Genomic DNA, 24,148 nt, shown 5'->3' with positions numbered 1-24,148 from the left:
ATGGCAGGAAACACCCAGCCAGGGACCCCAGCCCTGAGCTTCTGGTGACGTCGGCTGCCGGCCGGGAGAGTCCAGATGGCTGTTTTCTCTCCCGTCCAGTTCTCTGTAGCTGGATCTCCCTCTACCAGGCTCCCCCAACGGCTGCCTTCCTCCTCCTCCTCCTTCCTCCTCCTCCTTCCTCCTCCTCCGCCTCCTTGGTCCTCATCTTCCGATCGGGGCTAACATTCCCTGGGAACCTTGGTCCCTTCCTATGCACCGTAGTAGGAATGCAAAACATGGCAGTCTCCGGAGCCCGAGTCAGATACACGCACACCTTTTGGCGGAATGCTTCCTTAGAATGTGGTAAACCAGGTTGTCATCCAGAAACGACAGGTCGTCATCGTAGGCGATGGGTCTGCAGCAAGCCTGCCCTACTTTGTCACTCACCAGCCTCCTGGTTTTGGATAAGTTTTTTAATATCTTGTCGTACATTGTCTCGGCCGCGTCGCAGGAACCACTGCAGTACCGAAAAATCAGTTCCTCCTTGGTTTCGTAGCCCAAACCCAGGTCAGTGACGTTTAAATGTATTGCCGTTAAGACACAACCCCGGTTTCTGCCCCGCTGGCCTCGCCGCCCTTTGGCCCTGGAACTCTCCGGGCTGCCGGCCGCGGCCTGGTGATTCCGCTCCCTCCGGGGTGGCACGGCCACCTGCTTCTCAGGCGACCTTCTCAGTCTCCGGATGGTGGCTTGAATGAAATCCATGACGTCATCAAACCGATCAGAATAATCCTCTGGTGTGTTTGCTGTTCAACGAGAGAACAGAAAAGGTCATATGAGACCACAAGGACCGTCTCAGGCAGGCTTCTACAGGAAGGCGCCTCCAAAGTCAGCCTAGCGGGGACCCCCGGCAGAACCAGCAGCCTATCGACCACTGCGCTCCCCTCCCCCCCCGACCCCGGGGAGCAGAGGCGAAAATGCACCTACAGAAGGGAAAGTATCCAATTCAAAGAGGAGACTAGCCTGCCAGGTGACAGACACGCTTCCTTGCAGAGAACAAGTCCTCAGAAGCGCATCCTTCATTTGAGTACCATCTGCCATTTTTAAGTAAGTCTGTGTTGCGGTTGCTGGGAGCGGGCGGCTCCCAGATGTGAGTGTGAGTGAGAGGGTGCTGGGAGGCTCGCGGAAATACAGATTCCTGGCCCTACCCTTAGTGGGAGGTACGGGGAAGGGCCAGAGATTGTCCATTTTTAATGAATTCTGACATGACCTTGAGAAACCCTGGGTTAGAGGGTGAGAAAAGGATGATCTTGGATCGGGAAGTCTTCCAACACTGCTACTTTCATCTGGACTATCGAGGGCTCTTCCCTGGAATCTCTCCCTGACTCCACACCTCTGCGCCGTTGAATGGGGCCAGAAATGTTCTGGTAGAACGAATGAAAAGCTCATGACTTCATCTATATGTTAAAATTTCCTTAAAAACTCCCTGAAAAACAGCCTACTTTTCACTAACAGACGACCACTTCCTTGGAACAGCATGACTTAAAAAAATATGGTAAACTGTAAGAAGACATTTATATGGATCAGCAAAAAATGGGAGGAGATGCTGTTTGTGGAGAGAGGCCCAGCCTCTGCAGCAGGCAGCCACACGACTCCCACGGCTTTTGGTTGCCCAGAGGACGAGACATGGGCGCTTTAGGGAGATCACACGGAGGAACATGGAGGCGATGCTTCTCAGAGGTTTGAGACCTTTGGGTTAGAGCAAGAATTCCCAATCCCCTGGTGTTTTCTGCTCTGTTGTAGAATTTGCTTTGGCTGATCAAGTAAGAGGTGAGGAGCTGCTTGAACAAGGTAATGCATTTCTAAAAGAAGAAAGCCATTCAAACCCCTCATGATTAGGTCCTAGGCCTTTTATGCTCCCCTCATCCCCATTTCAGGTAATTTAGCAGGTTTAGGGTTATAAGTGGCTCAGAAAAAGACACCTCAAAATAGTTGTTGGCAAGAGTGAACATGTTTTGCCAAGACTGTGGTAAAGCAGAGAGGGATTACTTTGGGCCTGACTCCTGTCGAATTGTTTTGTCATGGACTGATTGTTAAAACAAATGTCAGGTATCCTGTTGTGTAAAACAAAATCCAGCTAAGGCGACTTAACTCTATCAGCCAATCAATCTATCAATCAGTTGATAGGTCTATTGATCGACACTGATCTATCTATCTAGATTATATAGAATATATATAATATAGGATACACAGTCATGAAAAGAGTGCAGATTGTGTGGAACCCCCAGAACGCCTGATTGTCCGGTATCTAGGATTTGGCATTGCATAGTCCCGGGGCCTGGAAGTCGCGAAGCTGCTCCCACCCTGGTCTGAGCCCCATGGTCTCTCTCTGGGTTACCACAGCAGCCTCGACCCCCCTCATTCCAGCCTTACCCTCCTTCAGTCTCCTTTCCACTCAGCAGCCAGAGCGACACTCTTCAAACTGTTAATGCAGGTCATGTCCCTCTCCGCTCCAGACCCTCCAATGGCTCCCCATTTCTCTTGGAGTAACAGCCGAAGTCCACACTGGCCTAAGGCCCTACCTGACCTAGCCACCCCTTCTCCTCCAGCCTTTGTCACCTCTGGCCCTCTCTTCTACTTCCCTTCTCCCTTACTGCCTTTCCTCCAGCTTTCCGGGCCTCCTTACCTCTTCTCACACTCAGGGTTTCTCAACCTTAGCCCTACTGACATTTGGGGCAGGATCATTCTTTGCCGTGGGAGGCTGTCCTCCCACACTGCAGGACGCTGAGCGGCATCCCTGGCCTCGAGCCAGGAGATGCCAGGAGTATCCCCCCAACCCTTCCCTAGACATTGCCCAATGTCCCTGGGGGCAAAATCATCTTGGGTTGAGAACCACAGATCAGACACAATCAGGAGCTCAGGGCCTTGGTGCCGTCTGTTCCTTCTCTGCATATAATACTGTTCCTGCACAGCACCCAGTTGGCTCACTCCCACATCCCCTTCAAGTCTTCACTCAAAGGTCACCACCCCCAAGTCCTACCCTGACCTCCCCGTTTAAAATGTAATCTGTCCCCAAGCCCAAATCCAGACCCCTCTGCCTTGCTTCCCCACCCTCCACCATAATACTTCCTTCCAACATCATACTGTATAACTGATTTCTTGTGTTTTTTATTTACTGTCTTCTCAACTCCAGGAGGCGCGACCTTTGCTTGGCTTGTTCACCCATGGATCCCAAGCGCTTAAAATAGGATCTGGTCCCTGGAAGCCCTTGATAATTTTTGAATGAAATAGGGCACTTTAAAAGGGGAGAAGGAGAAGTCCTTAATTTTTCAAGGGGACACTTGGTGATAATGAAATAAGCGGCTCCCAGGTAAACAGCCCACGTCGCGGGGGAAGCGGCCGTGCCCTAAGTGGCACCGTCATTTTCCAGCTGAGAGCGAAATACCCATGTTGCCAGCCTCCTGCAGCAGGCAAGAGCTCTCTCTCAATGTCCGCCTCCCTCGGGGTCTCGGAAGGGGCTCCCTCGGGGAGGACTGCTGTGGGGGGAACTCTGAGTCATTTCCTCAGAACCACTTTCTAACTGGTTCCTAACTGGACTTCCTTAAGAAATTTTCTTTTCTTCTTAAAACGCAAAAACCTTTAAATCACTCTGTTTAAAGAAATGAACGGCTTATTTTGAGGAATGAGCTGCTTATGCTATTTGTGATTTTTTTCAATAATAAGCTCTGAAGAGGAATTAGGTGTGCTCAGTTTCAAAAAACCGTGTCTTTTATAGAAATCTGAACTTCTAAAATTGATATATTAGGGGTGATTAATCAAAATACCAAAAAAGTCTTCATGTTCCCGCAAAAGACCCTTTGTGTTACAAAAGAACTCACATGAGGGGATTTCCCCCCCAACACTCTATTCAAGAATTCCTGAATAGATCAGTAACTTAAGAACCTGGGGACATAGAAAATTAAAATCAATTAAGAATCAACTGAAGATTACTCAGAAATTTTACTCAAGAGAAACATTACTAAAATTTTAACATAAACTCATGGGAAAACATTCAAGTTGTAAAAGTTCAACTTACACTGGTTTAGAGACTCTTTAATTTATGCAACAATAAATTACATACTTTTATATTACTGGAGTTATAATAACAATTTGAGTCAGTATATATGATGTTCTTATTTATTGCCTGATCCTTTCAAAGTTCCCAAAAACAGTTTTCCCTCCTTTTTATGACATTTTGACTGTGTGGCTCTGTCCATTGGTTTTGCTTGCCAGATAAAATACAGAGCACCTTGTTAAAGTTGAATTTCAGATAAAATATAAATAAATTTTTAGTCTAAGCAGTCCTAAAGGATGTTTGCGACATACTTATACTTTGTTATGAGAACGTTTAGTTCCTTTATTTTAAATTCCATTTGGCTTTTTCAGGGTGATGAGTATAGCAGTGTGAATGCACCAACCACTTATGCTTTTGGATAAGGTGGTAAGCAGATTATTAATCCTGAAATAAAAGGCTTCCAGGAACCTGGGGGGCAGTCAATAAATGCTCGATGTTAAACCAAAGGATATAGCTAATAAGTACTTTTCCTTTTGGTGGGAAAATCTGCCTCATACCTTATTGGTGATGTGGAAATATTTATCGAAGCCACAGTTTTAGGCCCCAGGTGATTCTTAGTGAGCCCAAAGCTTTTTTTCCCCTTCCCCCTTTCCTTTTTTCTCCTTCTTGAAAAATAGAGCAAAATAATAAATAATTATTTTGCAAGTTTTACATGGATATGAATTTTGGAAACCAGAAAAGGGTAACATTATATTTTCCAAACCACAGAGCAAATAGGCCTGTCTCAACTAAATTCCTAATTCCAGGCCTTTTGATGCTGAGTTCCCTTAATTTATCAACATGAGGCATTTCGGGGCCATGAGGAGCCATTCACTTCACTGTGCCTGTTCTTAGAAATTCTGCAGAGGCCTGGAACCCGGGCCCTGGCAAACCCAGAGCTGCCTGTATCTACCAAGAATTCACGGAGCTGAGGGGAAAGAAGGGGGTTAGGGTTTGGATTAGTTCCCTAAATTAAAACTTAATGGCATATCACTTTCTTCCTCATCTTATAAAGGGCTTGGCAGAATGTCAGCTATCCAAACAGCCCTCGTGAGTACTAACTTTGATAGTAAAATACTCGCGAACCACAGAAGAGGAGCATCATTTTTAAAAAATAGGTCAAACACTTGCTCGTTTCCCAGACCCCACTTGGAGGATATGTCTTAGAAAAACATGTCCATCTAAAAGCTAAAGTTTTCGAAAAATCAAAATGTTCAAATGCATTTAAGTGATCCTTCAGGGTGCAACCAAATATTTTGGCATTATTCTCTTTAAGATATTTTAACTTTGATGTGTCCTTTGTATAAACAGTGCTATTCAAGCAAATGAAACCTTGCACTGGGGAACAAACCGTTCACAGCAGAGACCTTGCCTCCCTTGATTATGGGGGGAAGACAGTAAAGTCACCTCAGGAACAAAAAACTGGGATATTGACCATTTTGTAAAGGTAACTGAGTTTTTATAGGAACAATGGTAAGGACTCAGAGTACTTGTAATAGCCCAAGTAAAAAGTACATAATTCAAACCATTCCATGCACAAAACAGTCTCCTAAATGTTAGATTTCTCTTAAGAACAGCAGAGTTTAACTCCATTTTAATCAAAGGAGTAGTATTAGGGGGTCCCCCTCCTTGCCCCAGCCAGGCTGGGAGGCTAAGCCAGCCTTCAGCCTGTCTTCAACCCAGGGCCCAAAAGGGAGGCAGCACAAGGAGAGCCCACTCCAGAGTGCAAGTGGGCTCTGAGCACAGAGGGAAGGTCTCTGAGGCTCTGAGAATTCCAGAAAAAAAAGTGTGTGTGGAGGGGGCTGGATCCTAGTACCCACAGTAGCCCCTCTTAGAGGAAAGGTCTTCCAGGCCAGAGTCAGCCTCAAGGATGCAGGGGCCCCAGAGAAAAGGCCCGACTATTTCTTGCTCTGGGGAGCAGTAGCTGCTGTACCCCACCGGAAAGCATCCGGCTGCTTTGTACTGGGGTGAAGGGCAAGGGTTAATACACGGAGGTCCATGGGGTGAGCTACTGCGCAAGCCAAGGCCACGCAAGTGAGAGGTGCATCTGGACCCAGTGCCCAGATGGCCTTATTCCAAATAATGCCCTATCCAGGGTGGACTACACCCTGGGGAGGGGGGCAGTGTAAGGCCATGGAAGGCTATGCCACAGGGTGCTGAGGAGCTGGGCAGCCTGTTTTGAACCTGATATTCTTTACCTGCCTGTACCCCAGGGAAAATACAGACTCCTCTGTAGACCAAGTTTGCATATGAAAAACACAAGTGCTATCTACCCACACACATGTATATGTACATACATGTGTGCACACACGTGCGCACATACATGTTTACATGAGAAGAATCAGCCTGCTTGATTGTTAGAGCTTCTCAAGAAAATTCCCGACTCATGTCATTCTTTGGAATACATTATTTTTACTTTTCAGTAAGATACAAACATGATTTTTCTTCACTAATACTGAAATATTATAAGTATTAAAAAACTTAAAAATTCCTATTACAAAACTAAATCATTCTATGTTTAAAATAACAGCTTCCTTGATGCACATAAAATATTACCAATATAAAGGGGGGATGGATACCTCCTTTCCTACAGCATCAAATTTAAGCCCCACAACATCCTTGCAAGGTTAACGTAGGGACTGCGTATTATCTGGACTTCACAGATCGGGAAACTGAGGCTCAGAGGAGATGAAAAGAAAGGCCACGTGACTCATAAATGTGGACTCTGTTGGTTTCTTTTTTTATGTTGAAAAGTTTTTTTAATTAATTAATTATTTTTATTATTATGTTCAATTAGCCAGCATATAGTACATCATTAGTTTTTGATGTAGTGTTCAATGATTCATTATCTGTTGGTTTAGTTTTAAAGTTCAAACTTATTCTAGGCCTCCATGCCACCTATTTGTTTTTAAGTACCAAAAAAAAAAAAAAACTTACTCCTAGGCAGCTTTTTAAGTCTCGAGGTGTGTGGTAATTTACTCAGGAACAAGTTCAAGATATGCTGATTTCACCTGTACACATTTACCAAATCCAGTGAGAAATATACTTTCTGTTGGAAAAATCAGCATGAACTGAGTTACGTGAAGTAGATTCTAAAATCAGGCTGCCTCGGGCCACAGAATACAGTAAGTTGTCTCTGGAAAGGGAAAAGCCAGGCCATTCAGGGGCACCTCCCATGCCCTGGGTCTTGCATATCACTCTAAGGCAGATCTGGCACTTTCCCAGTTAAAACCGGAAAACCAGCAGCCAAGGGTGGTGGCAGATTCCGACAGAGAGGCCGCATCTCCGGAAGCTCCTCAAACACTCTGGCACCAAATGATGAGGCTCTCGCTGCAGAGCTGGAGAGAACACAGCCTAGAATTCCAGTCTGGGGTGTCTCGTGACCTTGGGCTAGTCACTTAGTGCTCCTGAGGTTGGCTGGACCTTCTCTGGGGCCCTCCCCAGTGCTAATGCCCTAAGAGGCAGGCGGGGGGGGGGGGGGGGGGCGGGGAGTGCTGAAAACATTCATTTTCAGTGACCTCTGTCAGGGAGAGGCCGCCTCTGGCTGATGTCTTGGCAGCATTCTGCTCAGGGCCCCATGAAACCCCACGGGAGGTATTTTAGGGCCTAGCAGTTCTCGACCTTTTCAGTTTACCTCTTGGCTCAGCGCGTTGGTTACATTTGAAATCATCACCATGGAGTGTCTCTCAACTCATCATCTTCCTCTCCCCTGTGCAGGAGAGGTGAAAAGATGTGTAGAAAGGGTGCTGAGCCTCAAAACACCCTAGGTTCTAGGGGGTTCTAGGGGGAGGCATCCTTACACCTCAGTCTCCATCTGTAAAGGAAGGGATGGCGTCCATGGCCTCTGAGAGGACATATTACACCAACATGCTGTCAGCCTTCTGTTTCCATCACCCGGAAGTTGAACGCTAAACCTGCCATTTTCTTAAAAATCTCTATTTTATCCATTTCTGTTTTCGCTGTTTCAGTCATGTTTGGGTCATACCCGGCTTATGAATCCAAGGCTAGAATCACCCACTGCGACTGCTACCAAATGGATCACGGATCCAGCCCACCTTGCAAGCTGCTGACTTTTGTTCTTATTTGACCTTCAGTGACCTCTGAAATGTGTGGTGTTATTCCACAAGAAGGTTCCAGTTCTCTGAAAAATTCTAGAGTTTTGTCATATGCTACTACTTATGTGTTAATTTTGCCAATGATTTGAATTAATTAAAAATAAAAAGCCTGTAGCTCACTAAGCACCAGAATGCTGATAGTGTCACATTATGTAACGATCATCCTTGCTTTCCTATTTTAGAGTATTCACCCAGTGTTAGACCAGCCTAGTCACTGGGTACTCTTGGGTTAACTTCAAGAGGGGTCTATGGCATCTTATTTCCTTAAGAGTAATCACCAGTTGAGGCGATTTACTAAGTCATTGTGACCACTGCCGGAGCTACCAGCTCAATCTCCTCATGACCCGTGGTTTGTTGACAGTAAGGCATGACACGGGTTTATTTGACAAGTATTTGCATCGTAAAAACACCTGTGTTTTGTTGTTTAAAAAAAGCATTTCTGGATCCTCTCAAGGCAGAAGAAAAAGACCAACCAGGATGCACACCATTTCAGAATATAGAAAAAGGAGCCTTGGGTATACTTTCAAAAGCCACTTTACTCATCAAAATGCCATTTTATTTACCATCTCCACCTGCTTTGACCAACATCGCACACGAGTATTAGTTATACTATCTTGAATTTTTATCCTACAACTTAACTAAGAAAACCTGTCATGAGTATAATGGAAATTATTCCAGGAAGACAAACAGCCCCAAAACCTCACTGAGGAAGAGACAGACAGTATATTCACATCAGCTTCTGATTGCCTGGCTCTGATTTCTACCTATGTGGTCCAGGCTTTCATTATAGTTATGTTAATAATTTTACGGTAATACTGCACAGCTCCCCTGGAGGGAAAAATGTCCATCCTCCTGCTTTTAAGTCACAAACACACCCCACAGGGTGTCCATTTGTTAACTAATCCACGAACACCTGGTGTGAGCTAAAAGCACTCCACGGTCAGCCGTAAAGGGCCCATACTAACGAGCACGCACCATGAGCTTAGCTGATGCCTTTATGAAAACCTTACAGGAAGGATGAGATAGTTACCCAGTAAAATTAAGCACAAAAAGCCGCTTGGGAAAAGAATCCCTTGCGGTGTTATCAGAGGCAGGTGGGTTTTGAGGGGAAACTCCAAAAGAACCTGGAAGCAAAGGAACCTTTGCTTCTTCCCTCCCACAAAGCCCGGCCTGAGGCCGGAGGCCCCAGAATGCTCCGGGGTTCTGCCTTCTCATTCCCTCAGGCCTTCCCAGGGGCCCACTGAGCAGTGGCTGATCTGAGGGACTTGGGCAAGAAGAGGAAGGGCCAAGAGAAGATGAAAGGAAAATAAAGGGGGTAAAAGAAAGGTGTTCTCTATCATTTGAACCAGCTTCCTGTGGTCAAATGTGAGAAGGGACTTGCTACACACCCCTCCTCCCCCCGGGGAATGAATTTACTGGCATCTCAAAGACTCTTCATGGAATCGGCTATACAGACCATTCAAAAATGACTGCATTTACAAAATCCCAATGCCTGACTTTCCCTTCCTGACTTTCTGACACAGCTAGAAGAGTTTTGTAGGAGTGTCTTGGGTGGGGAGGAAGTGACCTGGTGGTGTGGTCACAAGCGTCAGTGCTGCGTGATGTGATGAGCAGCGGGCGTTATACGCAATTGATAAATTATTGAACACTACATCTGAAACTAATCATGTACTATATGTGGGCTAACTGAATTCAAAACAAAACAAAACAGAGTGAGTGCTGGACTCAGGTTGCCCTTGGTCCAGAGGCTGCTGAGTTGCTTAACACTGTGAAGTCCCAATAGCCCCCTAAAATGGGGATAGTCACACGTTTACCAGAGTGGAAGCAAGTTTTCAGCTCACTTGATATGGTTGTCTGTGATCATTCTTCAGGGACATCTACACGGGGGGCAGCAGTTGTGGAGGTCAACTATGCTGGCTCTAGACAAAGCAAGAGTTCCCCAAAGGAGATGCAGACCCTGGTCCCTTGTTAGTCTAGTGTGTCCTACAGAGGAGAGGGCTGGGAGCCCCTGGTACAGCGGTCTATGGTCTGTGGGCAGAAGGAGCAGGCCTGTCTTGGGAGTTTCTGCTGCCTTGTCTGTGCTCCCTCGAAATGCCCCCAAATTAACCACACAAGCATCCACTGAGTCCACAGCCCATGAATGGTGTTTTTGGGTCCGCTATGGGTGTGGGTCGGTGTCTCCAAACTGAGCCATGTGTCCCAGCTGAAGGCATGTGAAAACTTTCTACAGGGCCTGTGGCAGGTTAGGAGACTTGGTTTCCACATGTGCTGCACCCTGAAATTGGTCAGCCTGCAAACGCACCTTTTCCCAACTCCTGGCTTACGCTCAGCCTTCCACCTCATGAGAGAGGCGTGCTTGTTGCCCATCTCACTCATTTTACTGGGAGGCACTGTCCGGGGGGCAAAACCTGCAGGGGCCACGCTGGGACAATCCAGGCACGCATGGCTCTGGGGGGAAAACTGATGTCGGGGGCTCCTGACATAAGGACACGTCATCAGGAACTTCTATTCTGAGGATGTTTACCTGAATCTCATAAATGGAAGCAGTCGCACAAATCCAAATTGAAGGGCAGTCTGCAAAACAGCAGGCAAAACATCCTGAACTTTGACAACTGTCAATGTCATGGGAAGAAAAGGCTTGGCAGCTATTTTCAAGGAAAATAAAGAAACATGATCAATGGGGCGCCTGGGTGGCTCAGGTGTTAAGCGTCTGCCTTCGGCTCAGGTCATGATCCCGGGGTCCTGGGCTCGAGCCCCGTGTCGGGCTCCCTGCTCTGCGGGGAGTCTGCTTCTCCCTCTCCCTCTCCTCCCTGCTTGTGCTCTCTCTCACTATCTCTGTCTCTCTCTCTCAAATAAATAAATAAAATCCTTAAAAAAAACACATGATCATCAAATACAATTTGCAATTCTTGATTAAGGAAAAAAAAACCCCTATAAAACAGGATGATTGCCACAGTTGGGAAAATCTGAATATGGATTATCTGTTGGATAACAGGATTGTTAAACTTCCTGAGACTGATAATTGAACTGTGGTTATATAAGGTAATATCCTTGTTCTTAGAAGGTACGTGCTTAAGTATTTGATGTTACGTTTGCAACTAATTCTCAAGTGGTTCGGGGGAAAAAATGAAGCAAAATGCTAACACGAGGTCAGTCTTGGTGAAGGATACATGGGTGTTCATTGTACTATGAACTGTGTACTATGAAGTCCCATATGAATAAACCAAGATATACTGAAGTGGGTGGTTCCACGTTTCATTCTGGCTGGACACTCAACGGCAAGCCTCTGTGCTTATCTGTCTGCCTGTCCATCTACCCATCCATCTATTCATCATGTAATTAGGATCCGGAAGTATGGTGGTTGTCATGGATGTATATTAACAGGTGTCTTTGAACTGGAAATGAAGTCAGATCTTTTCTGCCCAAAAAGTCAATTTAGCTGCGCTGATTAGTTTGATAGTTTCCCCTGAACTGAATAAGCTAAATTTGCAGCTCCAAGATTTCACCAAAAATGTATGTGAGGCACACATACAGTTCCCCAATGGTCTGGAAATTACATCTGGTACGACTGACTATGCAACTTGTGATTCAAACATTTTAGGTATCGTCTTAGAAGTGTGCAATAAGAAGTTTTTCAACATTCTTTTGGCAGGTTCACAAACAAAAAACTTTGAAGACTTTTAAAACCATGACTTTCCACCTCAATTACCTTATTAAAGTCATGCAAAAAGTGGGTTTGCCTTCTCCTGAGCTAACTGGTAGATTCCCAATGGTGAGCCCAGCTCTGTCTGGGCAAACCCACTCCTGTCCCCACCGTGGGGGTCACTCTGGCCCGTGTGCAGTCACCCTGGGTTTCCTATGTCAATGTCCCCTTTCCTGGGGCTGAACGCGAGTGATCTGAGCACAAGTATCTCCCAGAAGGTCTCCCAAATGCTGTCAGCCTACCAAACGTATGAGCAGACCTCACCTTGTCCCCAAATGTTAGGAAGCCTCCTCCCACTGCAACAGGCATCGCTGGTATCAGTACAGAAATTTACGTTTCCCTCCTTAAAAGCTTCTGATCTGGGCTTCAAAGGAGCCACTAATAATAGGAGCCTAGGCCCACTGCCACCCAAATGGAAATGAAGAAAGGCCTTAGGGGCACCTGGGTGGCTCAGTTTGTTAAGCGTCTGCCTTCGGCTCAGGTCATGATCCCAGGGTCCTGGGATCGAGCCCCACATCGGGCTCCCTGCTGAGCGGGGAGCCTGCTTCTCCCTCTCCCACTGCCAGCTGCTCCCCCTGCTTGTGCTCTCTCTCTCTGTCAAATAAATAAATAAAATCTTTTTTTTTTAAAGGGGCTTAAAAATTTAATATTCCCGGGGCGCCTGGGTGGCTCAGTCGTTAAGCGTCTGCCCTCGGCTCAGGTCATGATCCCGGGGTCCTGGGATCGAGCCCCGCATCGGGCTCCCTGCTCAGCGGGAAGCCTGCTTCTCCCTCTCGCACTCCCCCTGCTTGTGTTCCCTCTCTCGCTGTCTCTCTGTCAAATAAATAAATAAAATCTTTAAAAAAAATTTAATATTCCCTACTCCTATTAGCTTGCTCTTTTGATTTTCTTGAAAATCTGCGCTTCAGGGTTAGTGAATGTATTTTTAGCAAGCCAATGTTCGTGTTTTCTTAATCTACTAATATGGGAGCACACTCTGTGTAAAGCCAAGAAAGCTGTGAGGCCAGAAGTCTGAGGTCTGAACTCTGGTTTCACCACTTACTACATTTGTGACCTTGAACAATTCTCTGGGTCCCATTTCTTCATCTGTAAAATGGGGATACAAGTATTTCCTCCTGTCTAGTAGAGCTCAAACTTATTCAATTTTCAGACAAGATACAAAACTTATTCGTTAAAAACTGATTCAACCGTGTGGATAGCCAAGAGGGGCTACAACACTAATTTTAACATTGTTTTTATTTGTACTTATTCACTTCCTGGAGGATTAATAGGTTGATTCAACTGTGCCTATGCCTAGAAACTTTTTAAAAAGGAGGGCACAATACCTCAAAGTGAAAAATATGCCTAATGCTACGGATTCCACTCCCGAGCAGCCTGTGTCCCTGAGTAACTTCTGTGGCAAGACCGCTTTGCAGCAGGATCCCACCCACAGCCACCTGCCGGCTCGAGATTCTCCCGTGGGGCTCTACTGCCATCAAAAACAGCAAACCCCTCCTTGTCCTGGACTTTATAGCATCTCATCATCTAGGTATCACCTACGAAGATCTCCTAAATTTCACACCACTTCCCGCCACCTGTTCTCAGCACTTGGTGACCAGTCTGGCCTCCTCCTGGGATTCACCACCTGCCCCTTCCCCATATCATGGGCATAAATTTGCCCAGGCTTCTCCCTAGTCTGGAATGTGCCTTTTCCTTGTTCCCTTCCCTTCCTAATACCCATTTTTCAAGTACCAGCTCAAATCCTCACTCCTCCCTGAATCCTTTCCTGCTATGATCTCCAAATCCCAGTGACCTCATTGCTAGGAATTCTTACCATGACCTCAGCTAATATAAGCCCCTTGGTAGACATATCAATCTGCTCACCCACCCATCTGCCTCTCCATAGTTTACAACTAGACCATAAGCTGCTTAGTTCACGATTTTGTCTGTTTGATGCCACACAGCACCTAGCACATGAAAGATATTTAACACTTGCTTCTTGATTGAGCTCAAGTGATTAATTAAAGAATAAGTGTTTTAATTGAATGAAGGTGCTAGGGACCATTAAATGCTAAACAAACAAAGATGAAAGGGATGTTGGTGGGGGGGAGGCCAGATAGCTTTTGTTTTTGTATCAGTGAAAGTAGAATCTTTTAAGCACAATTCTTAAGCTGTCAGATCAGCCGAAGGTCCTAAGATCAGCCAATCCAAATTAAGCCTGAAATAGATTTCTCTAAACAGCAACAGTTTGATATTGGTCTCCAGACTGGGGCCAGAGTGAAATGTTGGTCTCAGATCTCAAGTGAGGAATTTATGCCTCCTGAAAGGGCCTGACATGAAACTTATTGATTTCAAGAGCCTCATCCCAAAGGGCAGAGGCCCTTTCCAAAAGCTTACATAGTTACTTTATTATAGTACTGCTCATTCACATAGTCAGTAAAGTAAGAAGAAGCAATAGGTAGATGGTGCTTATTTATTCCAAATTCTATATCCCATAACATTAGATTGGAAAGCTTAACATTGAACCAGCTTCTAGAAGCTTCCTTTGTTGATTAACAATGGGCTGAACATTTACTAAAGTTCACCGAAAGTGTTTTTGCTGGGTTTCTGAAACATCTCAAATTAAATTAAGCATCTTAAATATGCAGCAGGGATCACTTAAAAATACTCAATACAGGTGTCCTCCAAATCGCACCTCCCTTATCACTTACACAGAAGGGTCTGCCTACCTTAGCTCCCTTCTCCCCAGTGGGGGAAGAGGGTCTCCCTAACGTGTGCATGGGAAGCTGGTGGGAAAAATTCCACAGGAACTCTGTGGGCTCAAGAAAAGGGGGAAGGGAAGGAGCTGTGGAACCTGGGAAGAGCCAGGGGGCCTGACCCGGGGAGCAGAATCCCAGGCAAGGCTGGTCTGACCAAGTGCTGACCAAATGACAGACTTGGGGGCCCAGAATAGCCTCCCCGTAAGGCCTGCATTTCTTTCACTGTCCATACTGTGTTGTGCTGCTTGAAATCCCACCATTTAGAGCAACGTCTTGGCAGAGGCTGAAGTGAAGGGGTGAGGGTGGGAAAAAGGCTCTCATCGGGCGTTGCAAGGAGGAAGATGGCCCCTCACACCTGCAGTATTTACTTATGGGGCACGGACTTTACAAAACATTATCTTATTTAGCCCCAGAGCCACCCCAGGAGACAGTTGTAATAGCGTCCCGCTTTTCCGCACGAGGAAACTGAGGTTTGAGAGATGAAGTAACAGCTTGGTTGTGTGCCAAGGCCGGGATCCAAACCCTAGTCTGATCCGATGGTGTGAACTGAACTCTTGCTTGTCAGGACTCCCTGATTTCCTGCTCTGTGCCCTCTTTCTGCAACTTGTGGGGCCTGGCACCCCAGGAAGAGGCTCTAGCCTAATGATACTATGAATTATATTTCAGTTATACTATGGTTTACACCAAGATTTGTTGTGAGCCAGCCTGGGAACCGGATAGCTTGATTTATAAGATTGTTTCCATAGGAAATTTTGTGACTTGCTACCAAACTGGGGAAATATAGTCCCCTCGTATTACAATAAGTTGTGTATTACCTGTAATTATAATTTAACAAGGCTCAGTCTTTCTTCCAGTTGGCCTCTGGTCACACAAAAAGTCAGCCCAAGGCTGTTCATGATCAGTTCTGGTTTCCAGCGCTACCTAATTGTACCACACTGTACGTCTACTAGAGGGTGTGTTCCATGCAGACAGAGACTTTTGCCTATTGTGTGTACCAAGGATTTCCCAGCACCGAGGACAGTGCCTGGCCCCCGTAGGCACACCTGAACTGTTTGTTGAATGAATACATGCTTTTAGATTGCAAGTTTTAAAACCACATGCACTTTACGCTTTTGCTTGTGAAACACATTTAGAGCTGTCATCCACGGCCGAGATCTGACATATGACTACGATGAACTAACCTTTAATAAATTCAGACAGCCTTGTGCAACAGGGTCTTAGTGGCTAGTTGAAGACCTTCCTCCCATACGAAGTGTTTTCTCCTACGTAGCAAAACCAAATGCTCTGCTCTGCGCCTCAGTGGTCTGGGAAACTCTGGTCCCAGTTTCAGCCGACCTGCCTGCCACAGCGGAGCTCTTGCCCTCTGGACAAGCTGCTTTACCATGAGGAGCGGAAGGGGTTAACTGCCGGTTCTACAGTGCTCTGACATCTGCTAATTTCACCTTCTAGATTCCTCCTGCCTGCTCTAATCACCCTTTGGAGACGATACTGATAAAAAGCAAACTAAAAGGACGTCCTTGGATGCCCCAAAGGGAAAATCACCGGTCCTGGGGTTTAGACAAGTTCACAGTTGCCACGGGAGGCATCCACAGCCCATTCCCTTTATAGCCAGCCTGTAGGCATGCAAGCGAGCCAGTTACCCGTTCTATTTGGGCAGTTCATCCTGAAATGTGAAAATGCTAGGAAAAGAATTCTGGCCGTTTCATTTACATTGGAAGCAGCAGGACACATGCCACCTCAAGGGTGAGGGTGTGCAGGCTAGCCCCCTCTGAACGGCACGGAGTAGTTAAGAGGGCAGGAAAGCACCTTTGCTCAATCACTGAGTCACAAGCATTTGAAAAGCAGAGGGACTATTTTCAAATGCAACTTGTGACTTAATGTTTTTCTCCATAAGCTTTAACCAGTCGCCTGGTGTACGGTGCGCAAGATATAAATGTCAGCACCGTGATAGGAGCATGCTGACCCTGGTTGAGTGTTCAAAGTCTGCACACTGTCATTATTCTATCTTCCCTGTACTAACAGCTTGCTACCGAACTGAACATACCTGGAAAGAAGTCAACTTGGCTTAGAATGCCGCTCAGTTTCTCTTTGGGAATGTTTCTGTTTCAAGTGTCCTCTAGGATCTATTGGGTCTTCCCGTAGATAAAACAGAATTGGGTGTGTTCTGCCAGTTCAAATGTAAATAGAGTAGTAGGAATCTTGTCCATTGACAACTTAGCATCAGTTCTGGAAAAGGGAAGTAATCTCCCTTCTCCTACCTGTCCTTTGCACACCTTCCCCCTGCCCGAATCAGTAGGATTAATGCTACCTTGCTTGCTTTGCCACTGTTGTATCGTACATGGGGCACAGATTTTCTTGGGGTATTATCGAATCATAATGATTCAACCTTTGCACATTAGAGTTACCTGGGGACATCTAAATCTCCAAATGCCCAAGCCACACCCAAAACCCATTAAATTGGAATCTCTCAGGGTGAGGCCCAGCATCAGTATTCCATTAAAGATCCCTGGGTGATTCCAGTGAGCAGGGGGGGTCTCTCCTTCTGAGTCTTTTCCCAGAGGACAGTGAGGGCAAGAACATGAAGACCAGGGGACAAAATCTCATAGCCACTGGTGTTTTGAAGTAGAAAGGCCTCCCCTTACTGCATGGTTGTAAACTGTTCACTGAGTTCTAAAGTAAGTAAGTAAGTTGTGCAAAGTCCAAATTAGTTGAAAGTGGAGCCAGAACCAGGGGCACCTGGGTGGTTCAGTTGGTTAAGCATGTGCCTCTGGCTCAGGTCATGATCTCAGGATCAAGCCCCAGGTTGGGCTCCTCCCTGAGTAGGGAGTCTGCTTATCCCTCTCCCTCTGCCCCTACCCCTCTCCCCTGCTCATGCTCTCTCTCTCATAAATAAATTAAATCTTAAAAAAAAAAAAGTGGAGCCAGAACCCAGAGCCAGCATTAAATAAGCCTAGGTAGATAGGATACTAATATGCTAATTAAGTTTCCATGAATTAATGAGCTTCATAATCAGGCACAGTCATATTTCTCCTGAAGATCCTGATTAGAGAAGTACTGTCTAACACTGTGTTCCTGTTCCTCTGGCCTAGGCTGTTTGAATCAACAAAAAGCCACTTACTCAGCCCTCATGGGTACTACTATTCTGAAGACACTGACACTAAGGGGCATTTTAAATTTAAGTTTCTATTGGAGAAACATTTATATACACTTAGGTGGAAATTCGTGGCTGAAACCAAAGCCTTTAAAAATAAGTTTATATAGGGGCGCCTGGGTGGTTCTGTCGTTAAGCGTCTGCCTTTGGCTCAGGTCATGATCCTGGGGTCCTGGGATGGAGCCCCGCATCAGGCTCCCTGCTCAGTGGGGAAGCCTGCTTCTCCCTTTCCCACTCCCCCTGCTTGTGTTCCCTGGCTGTCTCTCTCTCTGTCAAATAAATAAATAAAATCTTAAAAAAATAAGCTTATATAACTAATTGACAGAAACTCTTGGAACAGTTACTTTAAATTTCAAGGCATCAACCATGTTCTTTTTCTAACCTTAAGTCACTCTTGAAGTCTTAATTTGCTTAGAAAATGCACTTTTTCCTCTTTCTTGGGACTTCTGGAAGATGCTTTTATTGTTGTAATTAAGTACAGAATAAGCACATCACATTTCCTGCACTGTTTTCAGCTCAAGGCCACTAGGTTTGGGGGGCTCTTAGCAGACAGCTGACTTTCAGGACTGCTTCTGCCATGCATCTGACTTCAGTTTGTTTTAAGTGCAAAACAGCTCGAGGGAAAATGGAAGGTGGGAGTAGCTAGGGTGACATCCTGGCTACAGCTCACTACTGCTTTATTTTGGGGCTGTGTCCAATTTTCTAGTGCTACCTCTGTTACCTACATACTTCTCCAATAACCTCTAACTTGTAATGTGTGCAAATACCCTGCTCTATGCAACAGATAAACTTCTGAAGGGCCTAGGGCACATTATATCAAATCATAGTTGACATGCCCTAATAGAGTGCTATCTAAAACATTTTTGAGGGGTAAATCACAGATTTTTATTTATTTATTTATATGGTCTTTTCTTAAAAGTTAGTATTGTCAAGTGTGGAGCGAACTACAGCTTTTTTGCCTAGTCCTAGCTAGCACTTTTTCCCTTAAGTCTTTCTAGAACCGGAACTTTTCTGAACAGATTTGACACTACCCAGATGCTTGTTCTGCAAATCGAGGCCCTTCTGTGTTTTCTCTGACTCTGGCTTGGTTTTGGAAAACCTCGGCCTCTTCCCTTGCAAGGGCAGTTTAGGATGGAAATGCAATTGTTTTCAGAATTAAGCATAGCCAGGCACACCCAAACAGATAAAGGGCTTTGGAAGAACGAAAACAAGGGAGTGCGCGTCTACGATAGGAAGCAGAGAAAAGGGGACAACTGTGTGTTTTCCTACGGTGCTGGTAGTGGTGGGGAAAATGTCTGTTCCCCGGAAAGCTAAACGGACAGCAAAAAATCTGATACTCTCTGGGCAACCAGCACGTGTCCTAGACGGACCGGGGGTCAGGGCCTGGGAGGGGGGCTTCCGCGCGGGCGTGGGAGGCCGCACCGCCGTCCCGGCTGGCTTGGGGTGCGTGCGAGCGGCGCGTAGGGGTGCGTGGGGGTCCGCCGGCGGCCCCCCACCCCGCGGGGAGGGAACGGTTCTTACAGTCACGGCTCAGCGCGAAGGGCGCGCGGCGGCGGCCGAGGGAGCGGTCTTCGGCGGGCGCCTCGGGAGGCCTCTTACCGGCGGGCAGCGGGAAGGCGGACGCGGTGTGGAGCAGCACCAGGCAGACAGCCACGACATCCCATAACTTCATCTTAGAGTCCCGTCCGGCGGCGGCACCTGCACGGGCGGGGGGGAGAGGGCCGGCGGAGGCTTGTTAGGCCGGGACGCCCAGGGCGCGGCATCCCCGCGGGTCCCGGTACCCCCCCCCCCGTCACACTCGTCACCGCCCTCCTCCGGGACGGTTGCAGCCCAGCGGTTCCCTGGGCATCCCGCGCCCCCCTTCCAAGTCCCCGGCTCACTCCCGGGTCCCGGCGGCGTCCCAGGCGCGGCTGGCTCTCCGCCTCCAACCTCCAACTGCCCTTCACTTCTGCTACCGAATCCCAGGGGTCAGATTTTCCAGCGGGGCCGTTGCCCCGGCAGGTACCGACACGGCGACACCACGATACCTGGCCAACACGACGAAACCAGGACTGGCGCCCCCACCGCCCCATTCCCCGGGGGGACGAGGAGGCAGCCGTCAGCCTACATCCTCCGCCCGGGTCAGAGACCTCCCCACCTTCCGGCAGCTCCCGGACGTCCCGTGAGCCAGCCTTCCACCCAAGCAGGCGGTCAGCTTTTCATTTTACGAATACAATCAAGGACCCTTTATCCGGGGTCCCGTAGGCTGGCTGGGGCAGGCTTGGTGGCACCCCTCACCCCGCCCGCGCGCTTCATTCCTCCCACTTATTTATAGAAGTATTCTGTCGCTGAACGAGAAGTTAGTAGGGACTTGGGGACTTTGGGCCTGTGTGGGAATACCTGCGTTATGTTACTTCCCAAAGCATCAGCTCCGTTTAAAATATTACTTCCACCTCTTAAGGTTATGAACATTAAATAATGTATCAAAGACCTAGGGGAGCATAGAGTAAGCGCTTTAGCATTGCTGTTAAGTAGGGTTTGATTTGTCTTGCAAATTTTAATCCGTCATGGTAAACCCGAACACCCTCTATTTTACTTTTGCAGTTTTGCGAGATTCTGGCCCCAAATCCCTTCCCCCTTCAGAGGAGTCTCGAGCTCCCCGGGCGGGGTATCCAGGAGGATGGTACCCCGCCGCGGACGCTGCGTAGGCGCACGGGCAGGGGAGGGCTCAGACCACGAAAGGGTGCGGAGTTGGGCTCAGTTCTCTCAGCGAGGGGGTTCCGTTTGGCTTCTCAGTCCTCAAAACCCCTAGAAAGGCGGACGACACCAGAGCAGTCGCGGGCGGGCGAGAGAAAGGCACTGTCAACTCAGGGCCAAGCCCCACCCAGTTCGCGGGTGGAGGAGACCCAGGCACTTCGGGGTGTGGTGTTTCCCAGTGTCTTCCCAATGCCCGTGTTCCAGTTTCCGAGGGAATTCTTAAGTGGAAACTACGGGATTCATGCAGTTAATTATCCCCCCTCCTCCAGATACGATTCTAAGGAAAACCTCCTTGAACTTTTTCCATGGGAGAGAGTAAGACAGGTAAACGCAAAAACTTGGGCTCGGCATCTTTTACAAGCCGAGCCCATCTTTCCCAGGTTTACCCGCCTCCCGTCCAGCAGCCCTACCCCCATCTCCACCCAGAACTCCCGCCCAGATTCCCCTGCAGGCCACCCGGGGAAGCCTTTAATTCGGCCGCCGCCTCCCATCCTTGCGGAGACGAATGCGTTTTCCAAACCTCGGGCGTCAGTTGGCTATGCCACTGTGCGCCTCGGGGTGTTTGTAGGGACTGGGAACTCCCGGCAACCTGCAGCTCCCGGCACCTCATGCCGCGCGGGCTGCTTTACAAACTCGGGAAAAAGCAAAGGCTCTAGGTTCTGGCGCCTGGGCCCAGGCAACACTGCACCCAGGCCGTGCTAAAGGAGCGCACAGGAGAGGTCTTGGGGAACGCGAGGCCCCCCCGCCCCTCCCCCCGTTGCCAGCTCCAGGGGTGCGTGCGAAACGGCTGGCAGTCCCGCCGCGGGGTTAACGCGCCCTTCCAAATCGCCGTGCCCGCCAGCAGGAAGCGACGGAGGCACCAGATTTCCCTTCCGCATTAAGAGGGTTTTTCCTTTTTTCCCCGCTTGGCCGATGGAGAGCTTTTTAAATTGGACGTGGAGATCCTCAATTAGAAGTGTGTAGAAGCTGGCAAAAGAGGAAACAGCGAAAAAGTCGCCGCTTCGCCAGAGGGGGCTCCCAGCTCTCATTCCCGCCCGCGGCCGGGTGCACTGCAGACCCGGAAAGCGCTCTCCCACCTCCCCCGCGACAGGGAGGGCGCATTCTTCCCTCGGAGCACCGCTGGGCCGGCCCCACTCCGACGGCTTAGTTCCCGGTATTTGCTGGGCGGAGGAAGAGGAGGGGATGGGGGGGGCGCTGAGCGCACACAGTGGTTGACTAGGAAGCTTTTCTCAGGGCCCATCTGGAACCTCCCCCCGCCCCCGCCCCCGCCGTTTCCCGGTTTCTCTCTTTATCGCTTTCTCAAAGCACAGCTGCAGGACGTGTTTCTGTGCAACCCGCCGCCTTTGCTACGCGCTCGAATTGCTTAAGGCGCTGCCACGTGCGGTAAGCACGCTCTCCTCCAGAAGTCGGCTCCGCCAGGTGCCCCCGCACCCATGCTTGTACCCCACAGCCTGCTCCCCCTCTGCGCCCGCGACCAGCGCGCCCCGCAGAGCAAAAGGGGCGTGTCGTGGGCGCCCGCACCCGGCAGTCCCCAGGCCCGCCCGGGAAAGGGCGCTCTGGAGGGCCCCATTGCCCACAGAAGCCGCCGCTCGCGGTGGGGCGCTTCTGGGTTCCCAGCACCAGGGGGCACCAGAAACCATCCGAGTCCCGTAGTGCCCACGCGAACGAGACGCTGCGTCATTTTAAGTATCAAATCCGTGAACAAGCACCCCCGATCCCCCCACAATCCTCCCCCAATCCAAAATACCCCCCGAAACTTCCGGATGTGCTCACCAGCATGCCTGATTTTCAGGTTCCTACCCTCCATCCTCTCTCCCCAGTTTTTCCCTTCCCACCTCACCTGATCTGGTTTCTGGTAACCTGCTTTTAGATTCCCCCTCCCCGCAATTCCCCGCGTCACCATGACAGCTTCCCCCGGGGTGAGCGCCCCCGCCGCCAGTGCCCCCGCACCTTCCTCTGTCTGGCAGGCTGAGAGGTTTGTTTGGGCTTTGCCTTCAAGATCCAGGTCTCGGAGAGAAAAGGGAGGCGGGGTGGTGGGGAGCGTGCTGTAACTCGGGGGGTTTTCTTTTGGGATAGAGAGAAGTTGCTGAAAGATGTATTGCTTTTCTTAAGTGTGCCTCGTGTCCTAGCCTGGGGGAGGCTAACTGTTGGGCCCAAGACCAGGGGAAAGAAAAAGAATGAGGGACGTTTTCTGCATGCAGTTCTGGGAAGAGGTCTCTCCGGTCAGGGGCCTGAGACCAGGTTCCAGGTCCGGGGGGCACCCGAACCCCTTGCGAGAGTGGGCTGGGGAGGGACGCTGCGGGCTCCCTGGGCACCTGACACTTGTTGAAAAGGCGGCACTGTCCCCCTACCCCGCCAAAGCGAATGTGTGGCTAAACAGTGAGGGTGAGAATTGGCCCCGGCCGGGCAGAAGCCCAGCGGCTCCCACTTAGAGGGCTTTGCAGGAAGAGGTGCGTGCGTGAAGTTGGAAGTTGCGTTTCTTCCTCGGAATACTTAAGTGTATATTCAAAATACCGTGGAAGAGTCGAGTACGCTCTAGCACACCGGCGGCAGGGGCCGGAAGAGTTGTGTTTGTCCCCGCCAATGAGCAAAAATGTTGGGAACACCGGGTTGGGCAGCCCCTACCCCCGCCCGGGGCGCGCAAGTCGGCTCTGCCGGCGGGTTTGCCATAGCCAAAACTAGGGAGGCGCCAGGAGGCTGGGGGTTCCGGTGAAAGTCCATTCCCCTCCCCAGTGAGGGTTCGTTTTCACCGGGTGGGGCTGGTAAATCAATCCACGGCGCAGTCAGGCCAGAGGTGGTGCAAGGCAGTGGTGGAAGGTGTTATTGGTGAGGTGGCACAGAGTTGCAGGAGAGAAGAGGTCATTAACGTAATCACTTCGATGGCCTAGCGGAGACATTGAAGAGTTTCAAGAACCTGCTCGAGGCGGAGACCCAAGTCCTGGACTGTCCACGCAGCCCCTCTCCTAACCTCGACGGGCACGGTTAGTTGGGGTTGCAGGCATTAGGAAAGTGCAAGCAACCGGGTTCCGAAAAGGGTGAGGAATGTAGCTTTGCAAGACGGCGCCCGGAGGAGGCGAGCCCAGTATTTTTAGGTTCCCAGCACCTTTGCATCAGTCCCTCGCATGGTGTGCACCTTCCCTCGGAACAGACCCAATCTCAACAGTAAGTTACATGCCCGGCAATGGTATCTCTGCAGCTGTACGTCCAGAGAGGGCACTTTCTGGTCGTGGTGGGTTCAAAGATGACCCCAAACCCGCCCCGTCCCGGGACTTGACAGAAGAGCGCCCCGCCGAGCCGGGGAGGGAAACTGACCCTCTCGGACATTCCGGGGTCCACCGGCATCGGGGCACCAGGGATCCTTGCCCACGTGGAAAGGCAACCGGCGTCTCTGCAAGGCCAGCCCCTCTCGCGTCCAACTTCTCTCTCTCCTTTACCCTCCCGGTGCCTCGGTTCCATCTAGTCTTTCCTCTTTCCAATCTCACCGCCTGCCCTGGGGTCCAGCCGCGCCCCCTCTGGCTCCCGCACCCGGCAGGCAGCCGCGGCCGCCCGCGATTCAGGCGCCATCCGCCCCTTCCACCCCGGCCCGCTCTCCCACTTACCTCGGATCCGGTCTCCGCAGACCCCCGGTTGGACATT

At 49.1% G+C, this 24,148-nt stretch overlaps 1 protein-coding gene across 2 annotated transcripts; it reads right to left on the bottom strand.

Moving 5' to 3' along the window:
• Positions 1-297: 297 nt before the first annotated feature.
• On the bottom strand, positions 298-24,148 carry GDNF (glial cell derived neurotrophic factor). Of its 2 annotated transcripts, XM_028097915.2 has the most exons (3): positions 24,112-24,148; positions 19,298-19,474; positions 298-782 (listed from the first exon to the last, which is right to left on the bottom strand). In XM_028097915.2, exons 2-3 carry the CDS (start codon positions 19,446-19,448, stop codon positions 298-300), a joined length of 636 nt encoding a protein of 211 aa, XP_027953716.2. In that variant the 5' UTR covers positions 19,449-19,474; positions 24,112-24,148. The 2 variants fall into 2 exon arrangements, with proteins under 2 accessions (XP_027953716.2, XP_027953717.2); XM_028097916.2 differs by lacking the exon at positions 24,112-24,148 and having other exon boundaries at positions 19,376-19,469.

Source organism: Eumetopias jubatus, unplaced genomic scaffold (assembly GCF_037043125.1).
Source record: "Eumetopias jubatus isolate StellerSeaLion01/CBP00866 unplaced genomic scaffold, mEumJub1_p1.0 scaffold_5, whole genome shotgun sequence".
Classification (NCBI taxonomy): domain Eukaryota; kingdom Metazoa; phylum Chordata; class Mammalia; order Carnivora; family Otariidae; genus Eumetopias; species Eumetopias jubatus.
The sequence above is the reverse complement of the archived record's forward strand: the minus strand, read 5'-3'. Positions and strand labels throughout refer to the sequence as shown.

What these genes read in the sequence shown, in the direction of transcription:
- GDNF (XM_028097915.2), bottom strand. Translation starts at nt 19,448, where the DNA reads ATGAAGTTATGGGATGTCGTGGCTGTCTGCCTGGTGCTGCTCCACACC. An exon ending in CTTCGCGCTGAGCCGTGACT is followed by an intron (nt 783 to 19,297) that starts GTAAGAACCGTT and finishes CTCGTTGAACAG; the next exon opens with CAAACACACCAGAGGATTAT.